General features: G+C 48.4%; 1 protein-coding gene across 1 annotated transcript in view; it reads left to right on the top strand.

Moving 5' to 3' along the window:
• Window positions 1–277: 277 nt before the first annotated feature.
• The window catches only part of PTPRA (protein tyrosine phosphatase receptor type A), a 101,103-nt gene continuing 86,242 nt past the window's right edge, over window positions 278–15,138 (top strand). The window contains exon 1 of the mRNA XM_086464564.1: window positions 278–380. Coding sequence (XP_086320690.1) covers window positions 363–380 — 18 coding nt within the window. The 5' untranslated portion in view covers window positions 278–362. The remainder of the gene's footprint in view (window positions 381–15,138) is intronic.

Below are 15,138 nucleotides of genomic sequence, written 5' to 3' on the forward strand. Positions count from 1 at the left end.
GACCGTCTCCATGCCTTCTGCAGGCTGGTGTACCTCCAGCTGTGCCTGTAATGCTTTGATAAACGAATTTTGTATGGAGACTACGTTAGTGAGTGGGACAATCTCAGTTACATGGGACAACCCCAGCCATCCACACCAAAATTCAAGCAGTTGGGGCAGTAAAAAGTTTGCTTAACATGGCTCAACCACGTGAAGCGACTCGTCTTGGCACAAGCCATTAACTGGATGTTTCTGTCTTACAGGGTGCATCGAGAATAATCATCAGCCTTAATAAGGATTGACTGTGTACTACCCATCGTCGTCCCGCTTTGCTATTAATCGGAAAAAGCTTTGCCTGTCACCTTGGGGAGGTGAAAAGTTGGATGAGCATCCCTTTTGAGGTATAGTAGAAACATAAATGAGACGTTTGGGGTTTGAAGCTGGTACTGCTGTAGCCGTGCACAGGGGCACCGCAGCCTTCGGGGGTGCTGAGCGTACAGCGTTCTCGTGGATTCACAGCTTCCCGTCGCACACCATCTGCACGGTGAAACCTGCGCTCCGGCGTTCCGCTGCTTGACCTTAATGAGCGTGCTCGTCTTAAACTGCGGGCTTGCCTTTGTTTTGATGCAAACTTTCACAAATCCAGTATTTTCTCTTTATTTACTTGAAAGAATCTTTAATTTTTGAAGCTTGTGGTTTGTGTTGCGAGGCACGCAGAGTTTGGGTATCAATATTCACGATGTTTTGAAGAGGGCTTTTCTTAAAGCTTGTTCTTCTTGGTTGTACAAACCAGTGTTAGACTGAAATATACTGACCTCTGCTATTACCTTGGCACAGATGGGCACGTAATTCTGGCATGAGTGATTTATTAAGGAGAGGGAAAGAAAAAACCCTGAGTCTTTTTGAGAAAAGGAAGGTCATGGAGTAAGAAGGAAGGTTATGGAGTAAGAAGGAACGTTACTCAGGACGTTAGAGAATTTAAAAACCAACATCCATCAGGGAGTTTGTGGGCAGTTGTTCTGGTCTAAGTTCTTCCCGTGGTCTGACTTGAGGAAATGTTTGAGAATGCTTTAAAAAAATATATAAAAATCTTACTGCAAGATTTCTTGTTTAGTATTTCAAAGGACTCAGCCCAACCAAGATGGATTTGGTGCTAGGATGGTGTTGCTAGAAAATTGAGATGTGTGTGTGAAACCTGGTGATTTTTATAAGTGAGGTCTTTTTTTGAAAGCATTTCTTGCTCCTGTGGCTTTCACGGATTCACCCTGCCTGGAGATTAAATTTGTATATGTGGTTTGATATTTCCTTAAAGCTTGCACATAAAGTCCCGCTGACACTGCGTGCTTCACGAGCTTGACCAATTTATGGTTTCGTATAAAAATTCTTTGAAATCTTTGCAAACCTGGTGTGATCCCTCTGTGCCAAACTGAAGTCAGTCGTAACTTTTATGGATGACTAAATGCTTCCCTTTGAATGTGTGTGATACTTCGCCATGTGTTTCGGATCTGTGAGTGTGTGTGTGTGTATGTACTTAACCGAATTTCACGTTGTGTTATGCTACGTGTGTTTTTTAGTCTGCTTGGCTCACTTCTTCATTTGGGGACAACTCCTGTTGAGGTCAACGGCTGAATTAATGCCACTAATGTACTGAGAAGTGGCCGGCTGTCCTCGAAGAAGGGCTTTGTCTTTGGTGCATGCTTTCTCCATAGCTGATTCCAGAAAAGCATTGAGTTCAACGAGTCTAAAGTCAGAGATAGAGAAGAAATTTGCCTGTGGTGCACACTGTGAACGTTAATAGCCGAAACTCCGTTTCTTACTCAGTTTTTGCTTGTGTATGGAAAGCCTTTTTAGAGAAGCAAGATGCATATGTTCAAATATCTCCCCAAATAACACAGGTCCTGTGGTAATCCAGTGAATACGTAGGATGAAGATGCTACCTGCACACAGGCAGTAGCTGTCTAAAAAACCTGTGGCCTGGATGTGCCTGTCAAGGCTTCTTAGCTCTTTGGGGTTGGGAGTTGGCGATTCAGTGGCCCCCTGGACTCCTAAAGCCGCTCGAATCAGCAGGATGCGCCGGAACTCACGTGAAGAGGGGCGGCCGTGGGCTGATGCCTTGCTGTGGCCAGCGCTCTCTGATGGGACTGGCCAGCATAAATGGTCTCAAGGGGATTGCTTGCGTGAGAGGGGTTTGGCTTGCGTGATGAAGCCAGATGTGGATGTGACTCTGTTGGCTGGAGTGAAATAATCCAAGAGCACTTTTCTTCCGCAGCAAAGTCCTTTTGGGATAAGGCAGCAAGGTCCACAGCTAAGGTCATGGGGCTTGTTCTGCTGTTTCGGGTAGCGTGGGCTGCTAGGCAAGATGCAGCGCTGGGTGCTGGGGTGCTGGACGTGTCTGTCACGCCGTGAGCCTTTCAACTCTTGTGGGCTACTGGAAAGGCATTTTGGGGTTTTTTCCCTCTGAAAGTGGGGTTATGAAATAGCCGATGTTCGCTGGAAGGGCTTGAGCACCCTTTTGTGGGTTGCTTTTTAAAAAGTGTTTCATTATACGTCACTTACTGATTCATGTCACAGGTCCAAAGCATTCAGGTTTGGATTATGTGGGAGAAAACTGCTGCATGAAGTCTATACAAAGCTGTCCACTCAGATGGATCGCTAGATTTCTGGGCTTTGTTTTCACTGGGTCACATTCACTTGTCACAAGTTCCCGTCCTCTTTTTGTCAGCCGTTTCAGCAATGTGGCACGTTTATTCTAGCTCAGACTTTGCACGGGGTGCAATGCCGGCAAACGAGGGAGCTTGCATTTGCAGAACACGGCTAAGAAGACTTCAGAGTTGAGATCTGAAACCTCGATTACATCCTGAAAGGTTCTGCGGGTGTAATTGTAAACCTTGAGATCCCAGGCATCGTAGTGCTCCCAGGTCTGGTGGCACCTCTGGGTAGAGGTCGTGGTGGCCTCAAATCACAACTGGCTGAGGTGAAAATGCTGCGGAACTGGAGGAGGGGAAGGAGGGCGAGAGGTAGAAACAGACGCCCTAGCAAACGCTTGCCACCTCTCCCGAAGAGTATGAGTGGGAAGCACATCATCATAGAATATTTGCACTGGAAGGGACCTTTAGAGGCCATCTAGTCCAACCCCGCTGCCACGAGCAGGGGACAGCCTCAACTACACCAGGTTGCTCAGAGCCCCGTCCAACCTGACCCTGAATCCTGCCTTTCCTCACCGGGGATGGTTGCGCTGGCTCATGACTCCCAGATCTTCCAGAGCTTCGGTGTTTGTCCCATCTTACCCTACTGGATAGGACTGAGCCACGGCTGGGTTAGCCCAGGATTTTCCATCATCCTTGTTTTCACGATCTCAACAGGTTTACAGGAAGGGTAGGGGGGAAGTGTCCCCGCTGACGTGCAAAACTTGCAAGGAGAGCAAGGGCGGGCTCATCTTCCCCTCGAGCCTTAGGCCACCAGGCTCGCCTCGGGCTTGCGTCAGCGGTTGCGCTGAGAGAAATCGAGGGCATCGTTCAAAACCGCTGGGCTGTTGCAGCAGAGGATGTGGCACGGGGGCGGCTTCGGAGGAAATTCAGCTTTCAGGATTTCAGCAGCTGCAGAGAAGCCGCCGCCGCCGCCGCCGTGCGCAGCGGCTCCGCTCCCAGCAGCGGGTCGGAAGCTGCGTTTTTTGGGATGGCGGCCAAGAGACGTTTCTTGGAAACTCTTCCGCGTGCAGTGCGAACAGCAGGACGGGAGGTCTTGATTTGAACTCTAGATGATAAAACCACGGGGGTTTTGGCAGGGCTTGCGTGTTTGCATGCCTTGTTCTTGGCCTTTCTCGTTCGGGTGTATAGGTGAACCCCTGCCTGGGCTGGCTCAGAAACTCCCATCTGACTTCGTAGCGAGCTGAATTTTCCACTGAATAGGGAAGTTTTTTGGGAGTGAAACAACCTTCTATTTTTTTGGCTGGAATTCTCCACCCCGTTGGCTACACCCAGTCTATTTTTCTGAATCAAACTTGTGCTGAACCTACCCTGCAGGGTCATTACGTTTTCTTAAAGCTGATGTTCTTCCGTATTTGCCCCCCCAACATGTAGTCTTGCTGCTCACGTTACCTCTTGGCCCGTAAGAGAGAATGGTAATGTCGGTCACTTGCCTGCCTGGGAGCTGCTGAGACCCTCAATTGACTGTTTTTTTTCTGGTAAATCTCATTTTGGGCAGAAGGGGAGAGGAGGGAATAGATATGTAGTCTCTGACTAGATCCAGGACTGATTTCTTCAGTAGGAATCCGTAAGAACTGCTGCAGTGAAGGTAACACCGACCATCATTATTTGCCTTTAAATTCCCTCAAAATACTCTCGGTTCACCATCACGTAGAGATTTAGAGGCTCACAACATACGGCAGGACATGGAGGGAGGAGGGGGAACTGACTTGCTGTGGTTCCTGGAAAAGTGAGTGACGGGCTCACATCTCGGGGCGTGTGATCACGCAGACAGCAGCAAGGTTTGGAGATTTGGTTTCTGCTGCCCCAGCTGCTGCCAGGGAACTTCAGAAGCGTAAATGGAAAATGGATGGAGCTGTGGAGGTAGCCTGGAGTGTCAATTAGTCTTTAGCCTGGGTCAGGCTTTCCTCGGTCTTTTGTCTCTACAGGTTCCCCATCGCTTTCTCTGAATTCTGTCCTTGTGTTTTTCAGGAAACTTTAGAATTGATGTGGAGAAGGAAGGAAAATCTCTTCCTTACGGCAAGGTCCCAGTCAGCATCTTTTTTTGAAATCCCTGTGAGAGCAATTTGTCAGAAAACGCTGGGGGAAGTGGAGAGCTGAGCCTAGCAGAGCCAAGCTGAGCTCGAATACTCTCTTGGTTTAAGCTCATCCATGTCAGCAGGGTGCAGTGGGAGCAGAAATCTTTTTATCGGTGACTGTACAGGATAAGAAGGAGAATTTCCCAAAGGTTTGGTTTCCTCACGAAGTTTTGCTCTCCAAGGAGGCCCTGAGAAAAGCAGATACGCTGGGAAGTTGGTAATGCTAGACAAGTCCGTGCACACACCGGTGTGCGTACCCGCATGTACGTACACGGGGTGCTCTCCCAAATAGCCTAGAACCTGAGAAAATGGAGATAAAATCAAAAGACAATTGAAGTTAATTATGCTTTGAAGGCAATTGGAGATTGGTTGAAATCTTGCATTTTGACATGTGACTGAACTTCATTGTTCTTCTTCCACCCACGTTCTTTCCCCTTTCTTTTCATCCTCACCAAAATCTGGCCTTCATTTTGTCTTTGGGGCAATGGTGCGGTCGCTAGGCTGACTTTGAACTTAATGAACTTATCCAAAGAGCCTTCAGAAAAAGCCACATTCCAAGTAGTCTTGGATATCTCTGTGGTTTACAGAGGAATTGGGATACGACCTCTTACAGGTGCCAGATGTTGGACGCTCAGGGGTTGACAGGTGAGCTGGTGTGGAGTAACTGAATTAGAAATCCATCAGGATGGTTAAATGTCTTGCTTCCGATGGTGTGAGCCTGAGAAACGAAAGGAAGAGCCTGGCTTTAACTCTAGACGAACCAAAGTCTTCAGCGATGAGAGATCACAAAATAGACAACACTCTGTGGGACAGTACTTCTTGCTGTGCCCTTCTGCGCCTGTGTGAACGTAGGGCAAGAAGTGCTCCACTAACTTCAGAATTTCGCCTGACCTAACCTTTGGGTCTACAGACGCGTGGTAAGGAAGTGCCGTCCAAGGCGTTGTTGTACTACGCGGTTTTTGGTGTGTTCGTGTGAGTATTTGTTTAGAATTGTACTTCACCGGTAGAAGCACGGGATATCATTAAAAAGATAACACAGACTTGGGTTTTATTCCCTTAAGATGGAAGACCTTTCTTCAAAGAGCCATGAATAAAACAAGACAGTGCCTCATGGCGGGTATTAAGGAAAAAAAATAATAATATTTAAAAGCCTTTGGAATGGTCTTTCCCTCTGGCATCTTCACGCAGTACTGCAGTCGGTAATTCGAAGGAGGATTTGTGGAAAGGAGAGGCGAGATGCAGGAATTGATACGACTTCCCCAAGGGTGCGAATTTCTAGAGCTTGGACCCGAACATTAATCTCTTTAATTCCAGCTCGGTGCTTCACTATGAGATCATGATTCTGTTTGATTAATCTGCGCAATGCCTGTAAAGCCATGATACTACATAGGCATTGAAGAATCCTACTGCAAGTCCTCGTTTGAGTATCTAGGAGTCTTTTACTATCCCCAACACCTTTTTGCTTGGACTTTGAATCCAAGGAAATAGTCCCTAGCCTTGGTTGGTCTTACTCTGATCATCAGGGCTGATGTGTTGCTTGTGCTTACTGGGGGACAAGGTTTTCGATACAGATAAAAAGTTCTTAGTGCAAAAATTAGCTAAAATGCTAATAGTTGATATTAGCTACGTGATTTATATTAGCTACATGATTTAGCTACATGAGCTAAAATGGTAATGTTTGATATTAGATACGGCTACAACTGCAGCTACAACTGTCATTCATAGTTTTCATATAACGGTGAGCAGCGTTGTGGTTTTAAGCTTGATTTCCCAAAGACAGGAGAGCACTAACGGGACGCAGTCTGTATTTATCAGCCCCTCCATCCCAAGTAACCTTTGGAACCGCGGAGCAATTTCAGCCACGTTTGAGAAACTTTGAAGTCTTCAAATCTTGCAAGTTCTGTGAAAACTGAGTAGCAGGGAGATTGAGTGGAGAGATCATAAGCCTTCCCAGGCTTGATGGAAAGCCTGCGGTGTAAGTTGGCTTCTTAGGCAGCCCATATTTGATTTGTAGGATGATGCCAGCTCCTCGGTTGAGGTCATGGCATTACCAAAGCCTCGCCTGTGATACCGGGCAGTCGTTTGGCCCCTCTGCCGTCTGAACCCCCGCCGTACGTCCGGATGACTTCATCTCTTGCACACGCTGCCTCTTTTGCAGGCGTTAGCAGATTTACTGGCGGCACCTCGCGCATCTAAAACACCGTGTAAATGCTGCCGGCGCCCCGTGCCCGGAGACCCCCCGAGGAGCTCGTGCATCACGTTGCGAACTGTGAAATTGAGGATTCGCCACCGCTTTTGATGCTGTAGTGCTGTAAGTGGCAGAACTAATGTAGCTCAGCATGCTAACGAGGGAGGTGTTCGTCGCTGAGTGCCGAGCCGTTAGGGTTCAGCTTCGCCCTTGGCACCTTCCTGGGAGGCTGGTCTTGCTCTCGGGCTGAGCCTCGCGGGGTCCTTGGGAAACAAGCGGCGTCGCAGCGGGAGCAAAAGCCCAACGCGGTGGCTTTGAGGGAGATAGCGCCGAAAATGAAATCCTCTGTATAATTTATAAAAGACCTTAAGGAAGGAGAGAGGAGGGGTTGATGTGGAAATGATTGTTCATCCCCGGGAGAAAGTGAAGATGAAACCGAGGCGAGATCTAAGTGGGCAGATTACCGTGGGGATGAAAGTGAGATGCTAACGGTTTACGGTATGGCTTGGGGGCATCAGAAATGTTGGTATTTTCACTTTGGAGAGCCCCTCCTCCAGCAGTGTCTATTTGGGTCACTGTCACCTGTTCGTTTTCATTAGAAAATACCAATATGAGTGAAAATGTCGCTTTTAACCTTCTCTGCGCTTGGTAGGAGAGCATTTAGAGCTAAAAGCTGGTATTGGTGTCACCTGGAAATGCTGAATGAAGAAGGCTTCATTGAGATGAAAGACTGCTTTATAAAGACAGGACTTCAAAAACCTTTATTGGGTACCACGTCATTAGGGGCTCACTGGAAGGGAGGTATCATTTTCACTCCTCAAATGTGTAATCTGGGCAGTTTAAATTCTCTACCTAGAAAGGAGTGGGGGAATACTTGGAAGAACTTTCCTTGCAAGGATGGCTTCCACCAGGAGGAGAAAATGCCGTGGGCAGAGCACTCGTCCAAGAGGGTGTGGTGGTTTCTGTGAATTTGAGTAATTTCACACCAGCCCCTGGAGGCTGTCCAGGTTCGAAACAGCTAATTATTTGTGATGTAATAACTGAATTACTTAAAACCAAAACGATCTCCTGAATATCTGTCCTGTTGACTTGGATGGAGGGCCTCCAAGAGCAAAGGTGTTTTAGTTTAGATGCCCTTAGCTGTGAAATGTGCATTAAAAATCCCCCAAAAATGCAATTTCTGCTCTAATTGCTTGCCATCTCCACATCTAGCGTTTATATCCCTGGGATGATCTTGATTTGTATCCACCGAGAATGCGAAATTCCTGCTGAACTGCGCGGTGCAGAACTCGGCGCGGCGCGTTGACACGGTGTTGATTGGGAACCCGAAGAGTTTTAAGAGCCTGATGGGAAATTACAGCCAACACGGGCTGTTGGCAACCAACTTCCAAATCGAAATCCTCCGTGAGCACAATACCCTACAATTACAGCAGTTTTCCCGGGTCAGGAAACAAATGCTGTGACTGCTGTATTCCTGTGTGTGATATTTATGACACACAATGTTATCTTTGTAATTGTTACGTATGCTTTTATGTAGTGCAATTAGGGTGGGGCTGAGGTTAATGGTAATGTTAATCGTTTTCGTGTTCTTAATTTAGACTCTGAATGCTGTCGTTCAGTAGGGAGGGAGCCGCAAAAGTTATTCATGCTATTGTGCTGCTGTCACATCTGTGGTGTAGGGAGACGGCTAAAGCACAGCCTAAATCAGCCGAGATCGCCCGAGTCTTGGATTTACCCGCTGGAAAGCTCATTCACTTAAGCTTTGGCGTTTTCTCCTGCTTATACCACGTTGGAAAGTGCTCAGGGTCGTAATGGATGGGCTTGCTCTGAAACCAAACCCTGCGCTTGGAGGGGTGTCCGTCTGTATGGACTTCCACCCAGCTGAACTTCAGCGGAGGGAGAGAAGCTATTTACGACACGCTTGTTCAGACAAACTCACCTCTGGCACTTTCATTCACCCTACGTTTCTCCTTTCTGAAATGTCCTCTGGAAATGCAGTGGAAACTAGTGCGGTGCCCATGGGTATGCGGTTGTGTGGCTTTTGGCTTCCCCATGAACTTCCATGAGTTGGGAGATGTCTGGCTACAGGTTTTATACAAAATACCGAACTCAAAATATCAAAAAATAACCAAAAAAATGAAATAAACCACCACAACACCCAAACCCCCTCAACTTGTTTTGCTTAGTGACCTCTCCTAAAATACTTTTCCTGACCAAAGTTGTGGAAGGAGACCCCCCCCGTGCATTCCAAGTGTTGGCTGAGGGCTGCAGCTCAATGAAAACTGGAAAAAAATACAGGAGATTGGCCTTTTTTTTTTTTTTTTTTTGCAGTTCTGTTGTGTCTAGTGAGAGTAGCAGAAGGTGAGGAGAATTACGGCTCTCTCCAGGCTCGAGTCCTGCTGCTGCTGGTGGATCTCATGGGACCGTTCTGCTGTAGCCTTTATCGGAGGGGAAGTTAAGATGCTGGGGTCCTCGGCTTCCTAACGGGTTGAAATGCCTCTTTTTTGCACCAATTTAAAGTTAGAAAGATATTAAGTGCCGGTTTCTTTTTCTAGAAACCGAAATGTCGCAGCCATCTTTGGGTAGTTACAGAAGAAACACACGCAACCATTTTGCCGAGGATCAAACTTATTTTTTTTTTAACGATGTGCTCAGTTCACAAATAAAAAGCTTATTTGCTCATTTTCTGTGGCTGCAGCCAGACCGAAGAGGCTGTGCTCAGGAAGTACCAGAGGGCTGGCTTCATTTTCCAAGGAAAAAAAAAAAAAACTTCTGAGAGTGCTCTTCGTGTTGTACTTCCTCAGCTGAGGACTCCGAGTCTTTCACAAAACTGAGAAGCATCCCATGGGGCCGCAGCCATCCTGGGGTGGTGGATTGAATGACTTAAGTATCTTTTTTTGGTCTGATTTGTGACTGTAGCTTTAATTTATTGCCTCCTCTGTAAACCACAGATATGTTTGTTATTTGCAATTACATGGTAAAAAAAAAAAAAAAAGAGCTTTATTTGGATTTTTAAGTCATTTCTTTCTCTTTGCCTTGGCGTTTGTTGCGATGAAATCCTTTTATGAGGCTCATGGAGAGAGCTGGGTTGAAATAGCTTCTCAACAGGACACGTGACATGGTGCAAGCGCAAGGAAAGATAAGAAGGTTTTATGCCTTCGTTGAGACCGGTTGGTGCAACATTCACCCAAGTGAGTTTTGTACATTGACTAAGATTGTAGCTTTTTTTTTTACCCTAGAAACCCTCCTGTCTTAAATTTAAACTACCTACAGGAGTTGAGCTTCAGTTTCTCTTTCAAAGGCAATATCCCCATATGGGCGTCTCGTGGTCTGGTGATGATGGTCACCATATGCACGTACCTTGATGCAGCAACAAACCTGTTTGTCACTTAACACGACTTGAAAACGTTCACACTGAAATTTTCCTGCATATACAATAGTTTCTCTGTTTTACTTCAGTGAATCTGATAGATTAAATTTTCATTTTCAGACTGGGGAGAAACTTGCGGTCCAAATCAAGAGATCAGTGATAAAATACTTTCAAACAATTCAGCAAGTGGTCTTTCACCTTGGTTTCTAATCTGGCAATCGGTTACAAAAGCAGAAAGCTGTGTATTACGTGGGTGGTTTCCCTAAGTGCATGAAGTGTGTATGAAAGGTTATTTGGTGCCCAAAGAAGATGCAATGTTTTGTTTAACCTAAAAAGCTTTGTTCTCTTTGGTCCAGAGGAGGCCACGAAGATGGTCTGAGGGCTGTCCTTCTGTGAGGGCAGGCTGAGAGAGTTGGGGGTGTTCAGCCTGGGGAAGAGAAGGCTCCGGGGAGACCTTAGAGCGGCTTCCAGTGCTGAAAGGGGCTGCAGGAGAGGTGGGGAGGGACTCTGGATCAGGGGGTGGTGACAGGACGAGGGGTGACGGTTTCACACTGCAAGAGGGGAGATTGAGATGAGATCTTGGGAAGAAATTCTTCCCTGGGAGGGCGGTGAGGCCCTGGCCCAGGCTGCCCAGAGCAGCTGGGGCTGCCCCCTCCCTGGCAGGGCTCAAGGCCAGGCTGGATGGGGCTGGGAGCGACCTGCTCTGGTGGGAGGTGTCCCTGCCCAGGGTAGGGGGTTGGACTGGATGGTCTTGAAGGTCCCTTCCAACCCAAACCATCCTGTGGTTCTGTGACTGGATCCACATCATCTCCGTGCCCAGGACAAACAGAAACAGCAGCTGCCACCATGGCTGCAGCCCCAAGACCGCCCTGACCTCTGGTGTCGATCATCCTTTAACTCAAGGGCCTTTTGCTACATTTGACCCTGCTCAGAAGTCGTCCTCTCCTACATGAAAGGTGGCCAGCAATATCACTTCACAGTGAAGAGCTCCCAGCTTCCTTCCAGGCACTCAGGCTGGAGGAATAAAAAGGATTTAAAGCAGACGGCAGTCTTTGAAGGACGACCCATTCCGCATGGCGTCTTAGTGGTTTGGTATTTTTAAGCCATGCAGTATTGAACCTTCCTCAAACAACTCTAGATGACAGAGAAAACATAAGGAAGCCTGTGCCTCTTTGGGGGCACTGTGCAATACTTTTCATAATCAAAATATTGTTGTTGAGCTGATGTAATACTGATCAAGAGATAACTTCATTTTCTCCCACTCAATCCTTCCCCCATAGCCACTGCGGTTCGTGTTGGCATATGTTATTTTCATGCAGGCAGAAAGTATAGGAAAACAACTATTGGGCTATATTTTTTAAATTTAGTAAAATAATCATTAGCAACCTATTTTTTTCACTTGTTTTCATGTCCCAATGCTACATGCACTGAGCCTACAACTCCACCACACCGTGGATGAGATGCCTTCTCCACCACCAGTGAAATCCAGCGCTGCTTGAAAGCTGTGGTTGATAACCACGATCTTCAGAACGGAATTCTATGACAGTCATAGCATCACAGGATGGTTTGGGTAGGAAGGGACCTTCAAGACCATCCAGTCCAACCCCCTGCCCTGGGCAGGGACACCTCCCACCAGAGCAGGTCGCTCCCAGCCCCATCCAGCCTGGCCTTGAGCCCTGCCAGGGAGGGGGCAGCCACAGCTGCTCTGGGCAGCCTGGGCCAGGGCCTCACCGCCCTCCCAGGGAAGAATTTCTTCCCAAGATCTCATCTCAATCTCCCCTCTTGCAGTGTGAAACCGTTACCCCTCGTCCTGTCACCACCCCCTGATCCAGAGTCCCTCCCCACCTCTCCTGCAGCCCCTTTCAGCACTGGAAGCCGCTCTAAGGTCTCCCCAGAGCCTTCTCTTCTCCAGGCTGAACACCCCCAACTCTCCCAGCCTGTCCTCACAGGGAGCTGCTCCTGCCCCTGAGCATCTTTGTGGCCTCCTCTGGACCCACTCCAACAGGTCCATGTTTTTCTTGTGCTGGGGACCCCAGGACACAGGTCCCCAGGTGGGGTCTCATGAGAGCGGGGTATACGAATCGGCTCCCTCAACCTGCTGCCCACGCTGCTTGCGATGCGTCCCGGCCATCGCTGTCTGCCTTCAGTCCTGCCTTCACCTTGGCTGGGAGCTCTGCTCAGAGCTGCCCGTGGCGGAAAGTAGAGGAGAGCAGTTTTTCCCTGGTTTTCTGTTGGATGGAAGCATTCAGGGGGAGCCTTTTCAGGGCTCTCAACGAGGGTGAGGACAGACCCTCTGCCCTGCTGCTGCCCCGCGTGCCTTCAGGGTTACCTCTCATCGGTGCTTTTGTGTCAGTTTAAGTGCAGCAGCGCCCGCGTTTTCAGACAGCATGGGGCCCCGTGGAAATAATTTGATTTTTTTGGGGGGGTGGGGGGAGACTAATCACTTCTCTCCATGAAAATGCCGTTGTTTCAACGTCTAGGCACAACCCTGCAACTCTTGGCTTTGGGGGTCTGACCTGAAGTCATGAGCTCAGCCCAGGCTGCTTTCCACCACACCGCTGTTAGAGGAGGAACAAACCGACTGCCTCAAAGGAGGTGCGCGGTGTGCCAGAGGTGCTGGGGGGGAGCTGCGGGGAGCAGGTCCGTTGTGCCTCTCAGCCTCTCCCTGCCTGCCACAGAGAGCTGCCTTCTGGCGTGGAAAGCTTTCCTCTTCATCTCTCCATCCCGTGGCTCAGGGGGCAGTGATACCTAATGAGTACGGCACGGCGGATTGTGGCACCTTGCCACCAGCCTGGCCGGTGACCTCGGGCAAGTCCCTCTCCCTGTTGCTGCTGTTTAAAATGGAGAATAAAGGGCAGTGTCTTAAAAAAAAAAAAAAAGGAAGTTCTGAAGGTGATGCTCGCGTGCAGCTCTCTTTGCTCTAGGTGCTGATATCGTATCTCTCGAAGCTGTCTGTGCTCCTGATGCCCTTCTCATCCTCTGAAGTCCAAAGGCTTTTGTGAAGGGTTTAGCAAAGGACTCCAACGCTCGGGTCTTTTGACAGCGTGGGTTTCCAGTCATCATGCAGTTATTCGTCAAGCTACAGCTAAAGGAAAAGAGAAACCCTTTGCTCGTAAAAAAGGATGGAAAAGGGATCAAATTTTACATAAATCAAAGGATTTATGCAGCAGCGTCGTGTCTTTGCTGGAAAAATTCACGGGGACCTCAAAGATAATGGGAACAGGGGTGCTGAGCAGCGTAGGGTTTGTATTTAAAAAGCAAAGTTTGCCTTTGCCTTTTTTTTTGGACGTTAGAGAAAATTGTGTGGGCAGAAGTAGTGGTAGAGTCTATGCATCTATATCAGGAAAGCTCCTAATAGGTTTCACCAAATATTTTCACAGTGAATTGAGATCGCAGGGGAGATAAAACGATACAGCTCTCAAAATGCCCGGAGGTTCCCTTGTGAAGGGTGGTAAACTGGATTTCTGGGCTTTTGAGGGAGCAGCCGTGGGGGAGTTACCAGGAAGCCGAAGCGATAAATCCAGGATTACGGCTCGGATGTTTGCTGACGGTAAACAGACCCGTGAGATGTGCCACGGCGGCTGGAAAAGCTGTGAGCGCCGCTGCTGGGTATGGTGCAAATAGCCACGAATTGGTTAAAAAACCCACCCAAACCCTCAGCCCTTAAAACTAGTTCTGCAGGCAGAAGAGGTGGAGATGCCAAAACTGGGAGGAGCTTTAATACCCGGCGATGAAAAGCTGTTTCCTGAGCCGGAGGCTGGAAGGCTGGATCCTGTAGGTTGGAGTAACGCGGGGACGCTGGCTTTCCTCTGGCTGACTGCGTTCCCCTTTTCGCCGGGCGATATTTATTATTTCGCTTGGGTTATAACTTCCTCGTCGGCTCACGGGGGTGTGGGAGGGGGAAGGAAATGACACTTGCTTTCTTTGCAGGCCCTCGAAGATCTGCAGATGAAAGGCTGGCGGTAAGAGCTAGGTGTTGGTAGAAGTAACACGCTTCAGAGAAAAATTCTTGCAGGTACTGTCGGGTGAAGTAACCTGAAACCTGGCGTTCGGGGTGCGGCGGAGGAAGATTGCAACCCGTCCAGTTTTGCTTTGGAACGTAACACACCGTGGAAAAGGGCCTGTTGCTTTCTTTAACCTGTTTTTTTTTTCAACTTGCAGTGCCTCGGTGGTTTTCGGGCGCTCCCCAGCTCTTGCTCCTGCCCGGTAGGAGTTGAAGGTAACTGTGCTTTGTTTGCACGGTTCCCTCCTGAGCCCCGTTGCTCTCCACACAGTCCCAATCAGGCAGGAAACTGGTTTCTTGTCCGCTGAGCCAGCCTGGTTTTCTCAACAGCCAAAGCTCCCTCCTTGCTTTCTCCCTAGGTCCTGCTGGGAAAGTCTCCAGCTCTGCTCACCCCCACGCTTCTCCGGGCCATTCCTCTGCAGCGATATCGAGCCAAAGCTTTCGGTCACTTAGCCTCACCTGCCTCTGCATGATGTTTTTCTACCATACACCTCAAAAAAAAAAATCAAACACCCTTGCCTGCTTCTTTTCAGAGCATTGTACAAAATGTGGCCGTCACACCCACCGGCTTCCTTTTAGGTTTTACCCGGCACTGGGCTCTGGGAGCCTTGAATAAAGTGGTTTATGCTGGGACGTGGCAGCGGCAGGCTTTCCTCCTGGCATGACCAGACTCTCAATGTGACATTCAGAGCTGTAAAACACTCCCTGACAATAGCTGGTGTTGTTCAAAGAGCGGCATAAATAATCGAGGGGATTTATTTTTTCTTTCTTTTTTTTCTTTTGCAAGAAGAATAACATCTCCCCGGGCTGGCCGA

Source organism: Leptosomus discolor, chromosome 4, assembly GCF_034619465.1.
Source record: "Leptosomus discolor isolate bLepDis1 chromosome 4, bLepDis1.hap2, whole genome shotgun sequence".
Classification (NCBI taxonomy): Eukaryota; Metazoa; Chordata; class Aves; order Leptosomiformes; family Leptosomidae; genus Leptosomus; species Leptosomus discolor.